Raw genomic sequence first — 17500 nt, 5'->3', positions numbered from 1 at the left:
CATACATGTTTATTTACTGTATATGAACACATAGATAATACAGTACATATCAGACTCCAATAGGAGAACGCCATATATATATATATATATATATATATATATATATATATATATATATATATATATATATATATATATATATATATATATACTGTATATTTGTATAAATATATGTGTGTTTATGTATGTGTGTACAAAATTCAATACATTCATACATGTTTATATACTGTATATGAATACATAGATAATACAGTACATATCAGACTCCAATAGGAGAGCGCCATATATATGTATATATGTATACATATATATATATATATATATATATATATATATATACATTTTTATAATATATATATATATATAATATTTTTTTTCTTTTTTTCTTAGAATTACTTTCTCCGTCAAAAATAAAGTTGAACCCAACAACCTGGCCTACACGTCAGACTCGCTCAACGTACACACTGATCTTCCTTTCTTTGATTATCAACCTGGGGTAAGTTACGACGAGAGAGAGAGAGAGAGAGAGAGAGAGAGAGAGAGAGAGAGAGAGAGAGAGAGAGAGAGAGTATTGTATCAAAAGAAATTGAATGAATTATTTCATCAAAGAAATTAAATAAATTATTGCATCAAAGAAATTAAATAAATTATTGCATCAAAGAAATTGAATAAATTATTTCATCAAAGAAATTAAATAAATTATTGCATCAAAGAAATTAAATAAATTATTTCATCAAAGAAATTAAATAAATTATTGCATCAAAGAAATTATATGAATTATCGTATCAAAAGAATTGAATGAAATATTTTATCAAAGAAATTAGATGAATTATTGTATCAAAAAAATTAAATGAATTAATTTATCAAAGAAACTAAATAAACTATTGTATAAAAAATTATATAAATTTTTGTATCAAAAGAATTAAATAAATCATTGTATCAAAGAATTAAATAAATTATGGTATTAAAGAATTTGAATAAATTATGGTATCAAATGAATTAAATAAAATATGGTATCAAAGAATTTAAATAACCCATTTCTAAAAAATATATAGAGTACTGTATAAAAATAACCCATTAAATTAAAAATTAAATGAAATACCGTATAAAAATACAACATTGTATAAAAGATTAAATAAACCATCATATAAAAATAAAAAAATTAATCCTGATTAATAATTAATTCCAACAAAAAATTAATCTTAAAAGGTACAGCTCCTGCACTGTATATCCCAAGCGCCCTGCACAGGCGGAGACAACCGGCTCGTCGACGGATTCAGCGTGGCCCGAAAACTGCAAGATCTCGACCCGAAGAAATTCGACGTTCTGTCGACCGTCCCCGTCGACTTTATCGATCACGGTCTTGGCGAAGATGGAAAGCCGTTTTTCGTCTTGGCTCAGCATCCAATGATTAGGTTAGTTTTTTGTTTCTGATTTGGTTTAATTTAATTTGAAAAAAAAATCAAAAATAATAAATTAATTCGTTGTTCTGAGGAGTTCAGTAACTAGGTGTGTTATTATATACACATATACATACTGTATATATATATATATATATATATATATATATATATATATATATATATATATATATATATATATATATATATATATATATGTGTGTGTGTGTGTGTGTGTGTATGTTTACATAAGTATGTATGTATACATACATACATTCACTCACAGAAACACATACACACACACACACACCTATATATATATATATATATATATATATATATATATATATATATATATATATATATATATATATATATCTGTGTGTGTGAATTATAAAACCCCAAAATAACCCAGCAATTAAACATAAAATTCAAACTCAATTCATTGCCAATGCGCCATCAATAATAAAAAAAATTCTTGCAACCCAATTTGAAACTTGTACATCTCTTCATTCCAATTATCTCTCCATCTCATCCATCTCTTATCTCATCCTTCTCTTATCTCATCCTTCTCTTATCTCATCCTTCTCTTATCTCACTCTATCCTTCCTCCACATTCATTTCCAGACTCAATCCACAAGGGGACATCGTTAGTATATCCGTGAACCAGATGGTGAGGGATTCCTTCTTCAACATCCCCGTGGAAATGGTACGCGTATGGTACGACTCCATGTTGACTTACTATGAGATGCTGGGTCATCCGGATAACGCCATCTCGTATAAGATGAAAGAAGGTATTGTTATTATTATTATTATCATTATTATTATTATTATTATTATTATTATTATTAGTGGTAGTAGTAGTTGTAGTAGTAGTAGTAGTAGTAGTAGTAGTAGTATTATCATTATTAGTAGTAGTAGTAGTAGTAGTAGTAGTAGTAGTAGTAGTAGTAGTAGTAGTATTATTATTATTATTATTATTATTATTATTATTTTATTTTCATTATTATTAATATTATTATTATTATTATTATCATTATTATTATTATCATTATTGTTGTTGTTGTTGTTGTTGTTATTATTAGCTAAACTACAACCCTTGTTGGAAGAGCAGGATGCTATAAGCCCTATAAAGACTCCAACAGGGAAAATAGTCCAATGAGGAAAGGAAATCAGGAAACAAATAGATTAGTGTGCTGAGTGTACCCACAGGCAAGAGAACTCTAACCCAAGACGGTGTAAGACCATGGTACAGAGGCTATGACACTACCCTAGACTAGAGAATAATGGTTTCATTTTGGAGTGGCCTTCTCATAGAATAGCTGATAACTATAGCTAAAGGGACTTTTAACCTTACCAAGTGGAAAGTAGCCACTGAACAATTACGTAGTAGTTAATTCCTTGAGTAAAGACGAAGTTGTAGCTTCTTACCAATGATAGTAATGATAATAGTTATCATTGTAGTAGCAAGAGTAGAGGTTAGTAGCAATAATTTTAATTTCAATTATAATGATGAAGGTTAATCATTCTAGCAATTGAAGATAAGAACTGAAAAATGGATATTTTCATACTCAACCTTAATTTCCCAGGTGACATGATCATTTTCGACAATCAGAGAGTCCTACACGGAAGGAAAGGATTCCAAATGACTGAGGGAACGAGGGAGCTTCACGGTTGTTACTTCGACTGGGACATGGTCAAATCCTGCCGGAGAGTCCTGCAAAGGAAGCTTGGAATGCTTAAAACATAGGATATGAAGGATTGGCCAGCACTACCAGATGAGTTTCCTGCACTTTTTAGAGCAGGGGTTCCCAACCTGGGGTACACGTACCCCCAGTGGTACATTTTTTACAATTCAGGGGGTACATTGGATCTTAGAGAATAGCCAGTAGGCTACTGCGCTATACATGAGGTAATCAGCAATGTGATTGAATTCTTGAATTATATCACAATATCAATATCATTTTCTCTTAATCATCCTTAAATTTTAGGGCTATACAGAAATCTATATAAATGCCCTAGGGATACAGAACAAAAAAGGTTGGGAATCCCTGTTCAAGAGACCCAATTTTGGCAATCAAGGCGATTATGGTTTAGCTGTTTGCCTTTAGGAACGAACCAGGGAGACTTTTATTATTATTATTATTATTATTATTATTATTATTATTATTATTATTATTATTATTATTATTATTATTATTATTATTATTATTATTATTACTTGCTAAGCTACAACCCTAGCTGGAAAAAGCAGGATACTATAGGCACAGAAGCTCCAACAGGGAAAATAGCCCAGTGGGGAGAGGAAACAAGGAAAAATAAAATATTTTAAGAACAGTAACAGCATTAGAATAGATGTCTCCTATATAAACTATAAAAACTTTAACAAAACAAGAGGAAGAGAAATAAGATAGAATGATTATATTCATCTTTGTATATTTTGCCATCTGTGAGGATATTCCTAGACGATCTAAATTTTTGCGCAGTATCTATACATTGAAAAAAAATTTTTATTGTCTGTAATGAATATAAGAAGCGTCATTGCACAGTATAGATGCTAAGCTATATTGATTATCAAATTATGGAGCTCATGGGGTTGCAAAATATCATTGCATGATTTTAACGCTTTTTTTTATTATGTGCGGTTTTTTTTACATAGTATCTATCCATTGGAAAACAAAAATATTGTCTATCTTGAATCTCAGAGGCATCATTACACAGTATTGACGCAAAGCGATATTGATTCTCAAATTATTGACCTCACGGGGTTGCAAAATATCATTGCATGATTTTAACTTTTTTTTTTTTTTTTTTTTTTTTTTTTTTTTTTTTTTTTTTTTGGCTGGTTTTTAGGGTCGGATGTGACAAAACAGATTTGATTCAACCATGCAATGGGTCCGAATGTGAATCCATACTAATTTTTTATGACCTTTCCTTTTACCAATTGATATAAATTCAAGCAAACATGGACTCTGTGAGTCAGTTTTTTATCTGTTGATTTGTTTTCGATTGATTGATTGATTTGAGGTTTTCTGGCATCCTGACATATTTGTTTTCTAGAATAACTGACATCTTAGATGTAGATACTTAAACCTATTCCCTTGCCCAAGGATATAATCAAGAAGACAAAATGTCTTTAATTCTTGTTCAACTTTTAATATTTTGTTTATATAAATGTTTGTCGTTAGTTTAATGTACGAAATTTTCTTTAGTCTTCTTCTTTGATTTCCATTTACAATTCAAGAGCATATTTTCTTCATTTGTTTTTCCATAGTTCGTAGCAATAAGGCTTTTTATTATTATTATCATCATCATTATTATTATTATTATTATTATTATTATTATTATTATTATTATTATTATTATTTACTAGCTAAGCTGCAACCCTCGTTGGAAAAGCAAGATGCTATAAGCCCAAAGGCTCCAACAGGGAAAAATAGCTCAATGAGGAAAGGAAATAAGGAAATAAATAAACGATATAAGAAGTAATGAAAATTGAAATAAAATATTTAAAAAACATTAACAACATTAAAACAGATATTTGATATATAAACGCTAAAAGGACTCATGTAAGCCTGCTTGAACTTTGAAGTTCCACTGATTCAACTACCCGATTAGGAAGATCATTCCACAACTTGGTCACAGCTGGAATAAAACTTCTAGAGTACTGTGTAGTATTGAGCCTCATGATGGAGAAGGCCTCATTTCTTATATGAATGAATAATAATAACAACAATGCGTGTTAATTAAATCTAATCGTATAGCAGAATATCGTATCCAAGGATTAAATATAGAATTCTTGCTTAAGGATTTAATTAACAAAGGCTTGATTTTCTTTAGCCTTTGCTCTTACGATCAAATCAGTATCATACATGTCTCTGATCTCAGGTACCTACATCTTTAGCCCAGTGGACATAAATGGGGCTTCTATATTTTGCTTAAGCAATTGTTGCTTCTTAAGCTGCTCTTAACATGTACAGTTGGATACGGGAACTCATGGCACGCCTCGCTCTGAAATGAACCAGGTCACACGCTTTCTGAGCGGCGAGTTCTTGTGTTTAGCCTTGAGCATCGCCTCTGCCATCTCTCTTTGAACTAGCTGTTTGGATACGCTTCCCAAGAGTAAGGTGGGTCAGGAATTCCTGAATCCAACTGTATCATCACCTCTATTCAAGGCTTGTCTGTTGAATTAATAACATCAACAAAAACAATAATTGTAGCCTGATTGGTAACGTCTCTGCCTGGTGTTTGCCAGTCGGGGGTTCGAGTCCCACTCAGACTCGTTAGTGCCATTAGTGTCTGCAACCTTACCATCCTTGTGAGCTAAGGTTGGGTGTTTTGGGGGAGCCTATAGGTCTATCTGCTGAGTCATCAGCAGCCACTGCCTGGCCCTCCCTTGTCCTAGCTTGGGTGGAGAGGAGGCTTGGGCGCTAATCATATAACATATGGTCAGTCTCTATGGCATTGTCCTGCTTGCTAGGGCAAGGTCACTGTCCCTTGTCTCTGCCATTTATGAGGGGCCTTTAAACCTTTACTGGCCCTAAGTTTAGCTAAATATCCAATAAATGTTCAGAGCTCAATTGCCCTGCAGATGTAAGGTCATATAAAAATATATGGTAATTATCTCTTTCTGTATACATATCAGAAGATATTAACCCTTTTAACCCCAATGGACGTACTGGTACATTTCACAAAACTCATCACTTTACACCCATGGTCATACTGGTACGTCCTTGCAAAAAAAACTGATATTTACATTATTTTTGCATATTTTTGATAACTTTATAAGAAACTTCAGGCATTTTCCAAAAGAATAAGACCAACCTGACCTCTCTATGACGAAAATTAAGGCTGTTAGAGCAATTTAAAAAATATATATTGCAAAATGTGCTTAAAAAAACTAAAAAAAAATGCCTGGGGTTAAGGGTTGGAAAGTTCCAAATAGCCTGGGGGTAAAAGGGTTAAATGAGGAAAACATGTATATTATGCATACACTGTTTATATATGTATGTATACACACACAAACACGTCCTGGAGATATAAGGTCATATAAAGATATATAGTGATTTCATATTTATTATCTTTCTATATCCATATCAGAAGATATTAAATGAGGAAAAACATATTACGCATACACTGTTTATATATGTATGTATACACACAAACGCGTACATCCAAACATACTGTATATATTTTTAGACATCTGAAGTAGCAGGAATGATATCAGCATTTTGCTCTTCGGCAGTCTTAGTCTTAAATGCACCTGTTGCTTTCCTTATATAAACTCATGATCAGTGGGAACATTTTTACAACTTCGTATTCGAGTTGTTTTCTAATTAATTATCTTTGAAAAACTTGAAGCATCATATAAAATGATATATATGATTGATATCACTTTCTCTCTCACTGAAGTGAAATTTATCACACAAAACTACTCTCTCTCTCTCTCTCTCTCTCTCTCTCTCTCTCTCTCTCTCTCTCTCTCTCTCTCACACACACACACACACACACACACACACACACACACACACACACACACACAAATAACACACCTACTCTCTCACTGAACTAAATTTGTCACACATAACTACTTTCTCAATCTATCTCTCTCACTAAAATAAGATTGTCACAGAAAACTACTCTCTCTCTCTCTCTCTCTCTCTCTCTCTCTCTCTCTCTCTCTCTCTCCTCTCTCTCTTCTCTCTCTCTCTCTCACTGAAGTAAAATTATCACGCACAAAAGTGCTCTCTCTCTCACACATTGAAGTATATTGTCACACAAAAGTACTCTCTCTCTCTCTCTCAAACACAAACACTCTTTCTCACATAAACCTCTCTCGCATTGAGGTAAAATTGTCACACACAAACTTACTCTCTCTCTCTCTCTCTCTCTCTCTCTCTCTCTCTCTCTCTCTCTCTCTCTCTCTCTCTCTCTCTCTCAAAAACAAACACTCTCTTTCTCTCTCTCACTGAGGTAAAATTGTCTCACACAAACCTACTCTCTCTCTCTCACACATAATATCTCTCTCTCTCTCTCTCACACACATAATATCTCTCTCTCTCTCTCTCTCTCTCTCTCTCTCTCTCTCTCTCTCTCTCTCTCTCTCTCTAAAGTAAAATTGTCACACACAAACCTACTCTCTCTCTCACACCCACATACACACATAATCACTCTCTCTCTCTCTCTCTCTCTCTCTCTCTCTCTCTCTCTCTCTCTCTCTCTCTCTCTCTCTCTCTCTCTCACACACACACACACACACATTTGGCCACATACACTAAAGTAGCATTAAATACAGTATATTCAAACACGCATTGTAATCAGTCACACTAGAGTAATCTAGTTATCTTACAGTAATTTATCTTACTCACGGGGCCAGCTTTCGTGATCAAATCATAAAAAAAAAAAAAAAAAAAAAAGAATCAGTGAATTCTATTACCTAATTAAGGTTGTGCAGTTCTTCTGTGATTAAATATTTTATCTTTTTTTATCATCTTCCAACTTGGCTACCAAGCTTCTTTGGCATTTTATTATATATATATATATATATATATATATATATATATATATATATATATATATATATATATATATATATATATATTTAAGATAAATTTAGAGTTCTATCATGTCTTTGAAATGAAGTTAGAGCTCTATTGCGTAATCAAAATAAATTTAGAGCTTTATTATGTATTAAACTTAGAGCTCTATTGTGTATTTAAAATTAACTTAGAGCTCCACTATGTATCTAAAATTATTTTAGAGGATCTGTTGTGTATTTAAAATTAACTAAAAACTCTATTATGTATTTGAAATAAACTTAGAGCTCTATTATGTACTTAAAATTAACTTAGAGCTCTATTATGTATTAAAAACTAACTTAGAGCTCCATTATGTATCTAAAATTATCTTAGAGGCTCTATTATATATGCAAAATTAACTTAAAGCTCTATCATGTATTTAAAATGATCTTATACCTCGGTTATGTATTTAAAATGAATTCGAAACTAACTTACTTCTCATACAGTATTTACAAATATTTCATATTCTTACACAATATATCAAATTGACGGAATAGAATAATGAATGTGCTTTAGAGTGAAGGAGTGTGGTGTATTTTCAAGGAAGCGATCGCTCCCTTGAAGGATAGAAACCTGTAGGAGCCAGGGAAAACGGAAGAAGGCAAAAAGATTCGAAAGTTTCTAGTTAAACGTCTTAATCTCGCTCTGGAGATTAGACCTTATTCATCTCAAATAAGGAAATTGAGATGACTGATTGTAATTAAATGAATTATTCTAGATTTGTTTATAGTGATACACATTGAGGCACACAGAGACCCATAGGTACAGAATTAGATTTTCCACTGATTGTGATAAATTAATTGTTCTAGATTTGTTTATGGTGATATAAATTGAGGCACAGAATTAGATCTTCCGCTGATTGTAATTAAATTAATCATTCTAGATTTGTTTATGGTGATATAAATTGAGGCACAGAAACCCAGAGGTACAGAATTAGATATTCCACTGATTGTAATTAAATTAATCAATCTAGATTTGTTTATAGTGATATAAATTGAGGCACAAAGACCTTGAGGTACAGAATTAGATTTTCCACTGATTGTAATTAAATTAATCGTTCTAGATTTGTTTATAGTGATACAAATTGAGGCACAGAGACCCAGAGGTACAGAATTAGATTTTCCACTGATTGTGATAAATTAATTGATCTAGATTTGTTTATGGTGATATAAATTGAGGCACAGAGACCCAGAGGTACCGAATTACCTCTTCCACGATTGTGATAAATTAATTTATCTAGATTTGTTTATGGTGATATAAATTGAGGCACAGAGACCCATAGGTTCAGAATTAGATATTCCACTGATTGTAATTAAATTAATTGTTCTAGATTGGTTTATAGTGATATAAATTGAGGCACAGAGACCCATAGGTACATAATTACATCTTCCGCTGATTGTAATTAAATTAATTGTTATAGATTTGTTTATGGTGATATAAATTGAGGCACAGAGACCCAGTACAGAATTAGATTTTCAACTGATTGTAATTAAATTAATTGTTATAGATTTGTTTATAGTGATATAAATTGAGGCACAGAGACCCATAGGTACAGAATTAGATCTTCCGCTGATTGTAATTAAATTAATTGTTCTAGATTTGCTCATAGTGATATAAATTGAGGCACAGAGACCCAGAATTACCTCTTAAAGAATAGACACCTGTAAGAGCCAGGGAAAACAGAAGAAGGTAAAAAGTTCGAAAGTTTCCAGTTATTCATGAAGTGTCGGATGACTGATTGTAATTAAATTAAATTAATTAATTATTCTAGATTTGCCAAGATTGGAGGCACTATCAGTTACTACGTATTAAATGTTTATAGTGATATAAATTGAGGCACAGAGATGAAGAGGTACGGAACTAGATAGTCCACTGGTTGTGATGAATTAACCATTCTAGATTTGTTTATAGTAATATAAATTGAAGCACAGAGACCCAGAGGCACCGAATTAGATCTTCCAATCCTTCACGTTTGCACCAGAGCGTTCCACCTGCCTTCAGTGCCACGTCAGAACTCGTCTAGGTCATCTGCGTCATCGTCACCTACGGCTTTGATAAGCGTCGCCCCTTTTACCTGCGTCACGGGGAACATATCGTCTTCATCATCATCTCCTATGTATTCAACCAGCGAAGACATGTCCGCTCCTATTTTCTCGACCCTCGGCGACAAGTCTTCTTCTTTATCCTCGACCGTCGGCGACGCATCTGCGACTATGTCCTCGGCCCTCGGCGACAAGTCGGCGCCCATGTCCTCGACCATGTCCTCAACCGTCGGCGACATGTCTGGTCCGATGTCTTCGACCATCGGGGAAAAGTCCTCTCCTATGTCATCCTCGTCCATCGGTGCCACGTTGATTGGCTTAACGCTCGAGGGCTGTAAATATCAAGACTGATAGTTAAATAGAAAAATTATTATTATTATTATTATTATTATTATTATTATTATTATTATTATTACCTAAGCTATAACCCTAGTTGGAAAAGCAAGATGCTATAAGCCTATAAGCCCAAGGGCTCCAACAAGGAAAAATAGATATCTGAGAAAAGGAAACAAGAAAATAAATAAACGATACAGTAAGTAATGAACAATTAAAATAGAATATTTAAAAAAAACTTTAACAACATTAAAACTGATATTTTATTTATAAACTATAAACAGATTCATGTCAGCCTGTTCAAAAAAAAAAAAAAAAAAAAAAAAAAAAATCACTTGCTGCAAGTTTGAACATTTGAAGTTTTACTGATTCAACTACCCGATTAGGAAGGTGATTAATTAGATATAAACTAAGATGAAGATGACACAGAGATTACAGAGATTTAAATATGTGAGCTAACGAACAATTTGATAGAAAGATTATTTTGCAGAGATTCCCATAAGGAAGTTAATTCTAGAGTTAAAAATGCCAATAGATGAATGTTATGTTGGATAAGTAGTCTACGTATAGATATAGATAAAGCAGATACGACAAAAAATAAAAAAAACATTAATATATATATATATATATATATATATATATATATATATAAATATATATAGATTATATATTAATCTATATATATATATTTATATATATATATATATATATATATATATATATATATATATATATATATATGTATATATATGTATATATACACATATATATATATATATATATATATATATATATATATATATATATATATATATATATATATATATATATACTGTATATAGATGTGGGTATACACATATGCATCTATACCTATCTATATACAGTATATACAGTATATGAGAAATTACCTTATTTGTTTAGTAAGTAAAACCTATTGTGAGAAACTACTGAGGAAACAAGTTCAATAAAACACAATAATTATTATTTATTGAAATAAATATATTTTTTTTTCTCATACCCTGTGGTCAAATTCATCGTTAACCATTAACATCTTAATGTTTACCGTGTCTCCATCAATATAATTATCTATCTATTATATCTATTAACTTTTAAAATGTATTAATTAAGTGTAGATTAATATTAATACTTCATTTTCAGTATAACATTAAATATATTTCATTCTCTTTCCTCACTGGGCTATTTTTCCCTGTTGGGGCCCTTGAGCTTTTAGCATCCTGCTTTTACAACTACGGTTGTAGCTTAGCTAGTAATAATAATAAGAGGGCAAAAAAAATGGTAAGTAACTACCTTTATCAGATAAAAAATAAACGTAAGTTACGGGAGAGTGAGAGTAGTGAAATAATTTAACGGTAAACGGTAGAATTATTTTCTTAGGTGTTGGCTATCCAAATCAGTAAAAAGGAGACAGGAAGAAAGTTGAAAAATCTACAGGTAGAGGGTAAGATATATATGCTTCCTAGCAAACTAAAGGTTGCTAGTCTTGGCATGGGCTTTGTGAGAATGTGAAGGCTCTTAAACAGATACTGTTTAAGAGCCAAAAGATGGGTATTTTTTAATTGACAAGACGAGAGGAAAGAAAGGAAATCCATAACATAAATATGGGGAAAAAATGAGAAATAGAAATCTTTAGTACATGCCAAGAGAAATAAGCTTTTTAAGAAAGGCTTATAAATTATAGAAAAGAACAGCTTGGGAATCTTAAGGGCGACTTCATGATAACCTAGAACAAAGTTTGGGTGAGTACTAGGCCTATCTCATTACCAGACACGTCTGTATGAGTGTAAGAAATCAACTTGACTTTTGCGCTGAGGGTTTCAGTGCTGCGGATTTTGGACCTTTATTATAGAGATAAACTTGGAACAGGAAGAGGGGTGTAAAAAGAATACCAATTCTATGTAGTATTCGGTAGGTGTATATTGATGAAACAGCAAAGACTACTGGAATAAAACTACTCAGTAAAACAGACACAGAACTCTGTGTATCTGCAAAAAGCTTGTCTACAAAAAGGCTAGAACTATTAACGAAATACCTCTAACTAGGATCTAATAACTAGTCTTAAGATATCTTATTAGACAAAAAAATAATAATAGCAACAATACTATAGCTGTAGATGCATTGGCGTTGTGTTAGGCAAAGAACACGTCTGCCGTCAGTCAGTCTGAAGACGGTCAAAGAAATTGATGATACTATAATACTATTTATGTTCTCTTATTTCATTTCTATGTGTACCATATTTTTTCCCGGTTTAGGTCACTTTAAAAAATAAAACATTCAGAAGATTTGCTTACTGGTGTAACGTAAGAAATTGGCTACGGTAGTATAACCCTAAAAAAAGGAGACTTGCTAATCATGCATTGTCATTAAAGACTGGAATGTCATTGTCCTTTAGCACTTTCACGAGGCAGAGAAAAGTAGTTTAAATGCATAGGCTTTTGTAAAGTTTATAAAAAGCACAGATAGGTAGATCCAAATAAGCATTACGACCTAGTAGCCTGCTTCTAAGCACAATGGCCTTAGGCTTAGCGTCTATAGTTTAATCCATGCATAAGTGGCAGTTTAGATGGTTACTAGATACCTTAAAAATAGATTTAATTGGTGGTTCTAGGACATATTATAAATTGAAACTTTAAATACTTCGACATGCTTAGATTCTCTATATAAAAAGCAGAGAAGATACTATTAAATACTGTAGGTTTCTATGTCTAAAGATTAGCCAAGCCCAGCTTGGCATTTGAGAGCACAGATGTTGCAAAGGAAAAAGAAAATGTTAATTCTAGATTATACACTAATCTATTAATATTCTCCTACGAAATAGGAACAATACCTTAACCATCCTTCCTTCAGATGAGTCTAGTGCTGTGAAAAGAGAATTCACTCTTGAAGATTTATAGAAACCTTCTCTGTTAAGGGTTAACCACACTTATAATACAGACTGGAATTTGATAGATATGTGTTATATTCCTATATATATTTTTTTATAGATCACCAATAAAATGAGGAATTGCAAGGCATATATTGTATATTTATTTATTCATCGTGCTACGTGTAGGTATATGAAGAACATTTAATGGAAGATATTCTATTTCTGTGACAAAAACTCACAAGACATGAAGGGTGAGGTTCAAGATACCACTTGCCATTGTAACTATGAAAGTCTTTTATCAATATAAATCCTAAACGATTGTATATAAATATATTGAATATAACAGTTGATTTCATGCATGTGCCATATATGCTCATGTACTTAATGAAGTATATGATAACATAATTAATTACGATTTGAAATCGACCCTGAAGCCGATCCACCATGTTGTTGTATCTAGACCGTGGTTGTACCTGAGCATGTATAAAAGATCCACCCGTATCGGGAGTATACTGAATACACACACACATGCACGTGAAAAGGTAATTGCACGGTGAACATCTGTGAGTACGTTATTCCTCATTTCTTTTAGAAATCATTTGCTTACTTATAAGAGCACGTGACGATTGAAACACCAAACCTGCTCGATTTCATGGGGCTTCTGGTAACTGGGAACCTCTCTAATGGCCAGGGTAGACTCTTTCGGTGGGATTGGAGTGTCCGCTATCAACGTTTTCTTGGCTGGGAGGGCGCTGCTGTTGTTACCTTGGTTGCTGACAGATCCTGTGACTCTGAGGCTGTGCACAGCACAGAAGTGGTCGTAGGCTGATAGGGGGAAGAAATTGTGTGGGAAATTAGGTGATAATTGTAGATATGAGAATTAAAATTATACGCATAGGCCTAATATTTTCAAAATTATTTTGAAACAATTTAATCAGCCTAATTCTTAGTAAATAAAATTATATCAATTCTCTGAGAGAGAGAGAGAGAGAGAGAGAGAGAGAGAGAGAGAGAGAGAGAGAGAGAGAGAGAGAATAGTTTTACAAAGGAGATGATAGTACTGAGTCTTTCAACAATAGTTTCTATTTGTTTCTTTCAATAAACTATTATTACTTTTGTTAAATACAGCCTACAAAGCCTGATGGCGTAGTGTGGGGATCCAGGTTTTATAGTAATAATAATAATAATAATAATAATAATAATAATAATAGTAATAATAATAATAATAATAATAATTATTATTATTATTATTATTATTATTATTATTATTACAGTATTATTATTATTATTATTTTTATTATTATTTTCCACAAGTTTTGACATCATAAAAAGCTGCCTTCCAATAGAATGATGATAATTAAATGATATTCTACTAAATGAAAAAGAAAATGAAAAAAAAACAAGGACAACACTAGCTTGGTCCCTCTAATGGTCACAGAAATAGAGTAGATTTCTTTTCTTACCTTCTTCAATGGAAATCCTGAGGAAAATAGCGCTGACGTTCTGAGATAATATGGGCGATTCCTGTAGCTTCCCTTCATCTTGATTCAACTCTGAAAAGAACTTGAGAATCAGTTATGCAAAAACATTATAGAAAAGTGACGATGAGGATTATTTTAAGGTGCAATAATTTCATAAGTATCTCATTCTGGGATCGAACCCTAGTCCTTTCAAATGAAAGGTAAGGTCGCAATTAATCGTGCCACCAGATCTATACGTTTATTTACAGACTAGGGTTCGATCCCAGCATGCGGTAGAAATTTATTTCTTTTTGAGCACGATATTGTGTTGATTTTCAACCGTAGAGACAGAAATTGTGGATTTAATTGAATACGTTATTTGATTTATGGTGTTGAACTGGTTATTTACTGCATATATAAAACAGCAAATGCCAACACTTAGTAATATATGATGAGGTGGGACTCAAGACAAACTACAAAGTTTATGGGCCTTCCACAAGAGGAACAAATGCATGGCGGGCAGACACTGTTACCAGTTGTGCAGTATGGGTGGCGATTACAAGTGTAGGTGATGCAAGAGCCCGTGTCTTACATAAGGTAAGGCAATCTACACACACACACACACACACACACACACACACACACACACACACACACAGTCCTGACACTACTTTAAATGGCGCTCTGCCCGTCGTTTGACACATGTAATACGTTTGCCTGCCTGTGCTTACTGCCTGCCTTAGACTGTTTGATCTGGTAACACTGTTTGAAAGCGAGGAGACTACGAGTGAATGCCCGGCTTATATTTGCCCCTCGTGAAAAGGACTTTAGTCTTTATACTCCCGCTGATAACAATTATATAGGCTCCCACGCCAGTAGTGAATAAAACAAGCATGAATGGCCAAGATGTATCTATCCTTCAGTAGGTGCGTGTCAGCGCTGAGACAATAACAGGATTGTTTATAAGACTACATCCCTCACTCTTACCTTCCTGTGCTATCTCTTCGAAGTCCGTCGGCTGCTTCTTGATGCTTCTGGCCACCGAGATTTTCCGAACTGGTGAAGAAGGTAAGATGTGATCATTTCGCGTTTAAAAAAAAAGTTTCGTAGGTGAAGGACTGGATTAAAAAATTTCGTTGGATTATTTTCTATCCTTTCTTTAGTCTTTAGAATATTATTTTATCTGTTATTGCTTACAGGTATTTGTTGCAACTTTATAAAAACATTCAGTTTTCCATTTACTGAATTATCTTAAGGGGTTGGTTATATAAACACATAAAACTTCCAACTCGTAAATTGGCAAAAGAAGTCTTTCAGAGAGACAATTTCATGAAAGTAAAAATTCAGGATTTCATGAAACTTGACTTTGATTAACACATGATTTCATAATAATTCTATTTATAAAACAATTTTTTATTCAATTAAAAATAATTAATTTTAGGTCAAACTGGAATTTGAATTATGGTAAATAAACCCACTGATTTTTTTTTTAATAATACCAGATAATTGTAGGTATAAGAAATAAAATTATATATAGGCTATAGGCCTAATATCAAAACTGTCTTGAAACCATCTACTTAGGCTGGATATTCAAATAATACAATAGCCCAATTTCTAATAAATGAAATTGATTTACTTCTCTGAGAGAGAGAGAGAGAGAGAGAGAGAGAGAGAGAGAGAGAGAGAGAGAGAGAGAGAGAGAGAGAGAGAGAGAGAGAGAGAGAGTTTACCATTATAAGCGACGATGTTCACATTGTCGATAGACGTTAGACCAGGCAGGGACACAACCAGGAACTGGGGATATAAACCGCTTGAGACCCAGAAGGTTTCTCTGCGTCTGCAATAATAATAATAATAATAATAATAATAATAATAATAATACGTGGCATTTAATTATACTTATAGATGACCCTATCGAGATATAATCAAGAAATGATAATAAAGTAAAAATTTAATGACACTTGCCCGTCCATGATTGCTGCTGGAGGGAATTGTGGGTCATGACTGGACGCGTAGATGACCTGAGCGTCCACCATTGCGACCTCGTTCAGCAAGTGGGTAGAGGAACAGTTACAGTACCTATATATAGAAAATAGGTTGTACAGTTGGCTTCATTCATTCCGGTACACTTCATGGGAAGTTAAGGAGACGTCTAGTAGCTGTGCATTATGGCAGGTTTAAAGGTTTAAAGGTCGCTCATGAATGGCAGAGGCAAGGGACAGTGACATTGCCCTAGCAAGCAGGACAATGGCCTAGAGACTGGCCATATATTATATGATCAGTGCTCAAGCCACCTCTCCACCCAAGGAGCAGGGAGGGCCAGGCAGTGGCTACTGATGACTCAGCAGATAGACCTATAGGCTCCTCCAAACCCCCCAACCTTAGCTCACAAGGATGGTAAGGTTGCAGACACTAATGGCACTAACAAGTCTGAGCGGGACTCAAACCCCCGACTGGCAAACACCAGGCAGAGACGCTAGCAATCAGGCCACAACATCCTACTCTGTTTAGCAAAATAGAAACTTGGCAAAGTTGCCTGCCTAAACAATGTCACTGATTATTCCCTTTTCGGGTTCCGATAAAAAAAAATCCAGGACCGAAGAAGATCCGGGCTAGGGTGAAAACGTCCTCTTTAGGGCGCCTCGTCTGAGCTTCGGACTCCTACCACGTTCGTCATGGTATTTTCAACCTTGCCCATCCATCCCATCATCATCCTTACCTAACCTTACCATTTTCACATCCTTATCCCACTTACGGGCTGCTAACGCAAGAGCCCGTGTACTGCTATATGCAAGGTAATGTA

At 33.4% G+C, this 17500-nt stretch overlaps 2 protein-coding genes across 2 annotated transcripts in view; one reads left to right on the top strand and one right to left on the bottom strand.

Moving 5' to 3' along the window:
- LOC137654814 (uncharacterized) overlaps positions 1 to 3165 on the top strand; it is a 44273-nt gene extending 41108 nt beyond the window's left edge. The window contains exons 17-20 of the mRNA XM_068388767.1: positions 391 to 496; positions 1210 to 1415; positions 2028 to 2194; positions 2990 to 3165. Coding sequence (XP_068244868.1) covers positions 391 to 496; positions 1210 to 1415; positions 2028 to 2194; positions 2990 to 3150 — 640 coding nt within the window. The 3' untranslated portion in view covers positions 3151 to 3165. The remainder of the gene's footprint in view (positions 1 to 390; positions 497 to 1209; positions 1416 to 2027; positions 2195 to 2989) is intronic.
- A 6666-nt stretch (positions 3166 to 9831) lies between these two features.
- LOC137654220 (uncharacterized) overlaps positions 9832 to 17500 on the bottom strand; it is an 11618-nt gene continuing 3949 nt past the window's right edge. Inside the window, exons 4-9 of the mRNA XM_068387857.1 lie at positions 16663 to 16776; positions 16428 to 16534; positions 15685 to 15753; positions 14701 to 14790; positions 13878 to 14062; positions 9832 to 10352 (exon numbers count right to left, since the gene is read on the bottom strand). Coding sequence (XP_068243958.1) covers positions 9987 to 10352; positions 13878 to 14062; positions 14701 to 14790; positions 15685 to 15753; positions 16428 to 16534; positions 16663 to 16776 — 931 coding nt within the window. The 3' untranslated portion in view covers positions 9832 to 9986. The remainder of the gene's footprint in view (positions 10353 to 13877; positions 14063 to 14700; positions 14791 to 15684; positions 15754 to 16427; positions 16535 to 16662; positions 16777 to 17500) is intronic.

The sequence above is a fragment of the Palaemon carinicauda genome, chromosome 15 (genome assembly GCF_036898095.1).
Source record: "Palaemon carinicauda isolate YSFRI2023 chromosome 15, ASM3689809v2, whole genome shotgun sequence".
NCBI classification, from domain to species: domain Eukaryota; kingdom Metazoa; phylum Arthropoda; class Malacostraca; order Decapoda; family Palaemonidae; genus Palaemon; species Palaemon carinicauda.
The sequence above is the reverse complement of the archived record's forward strand: the minus strand, read 5'-3'. Positions and strand labels throughout refer to the sequence as shown.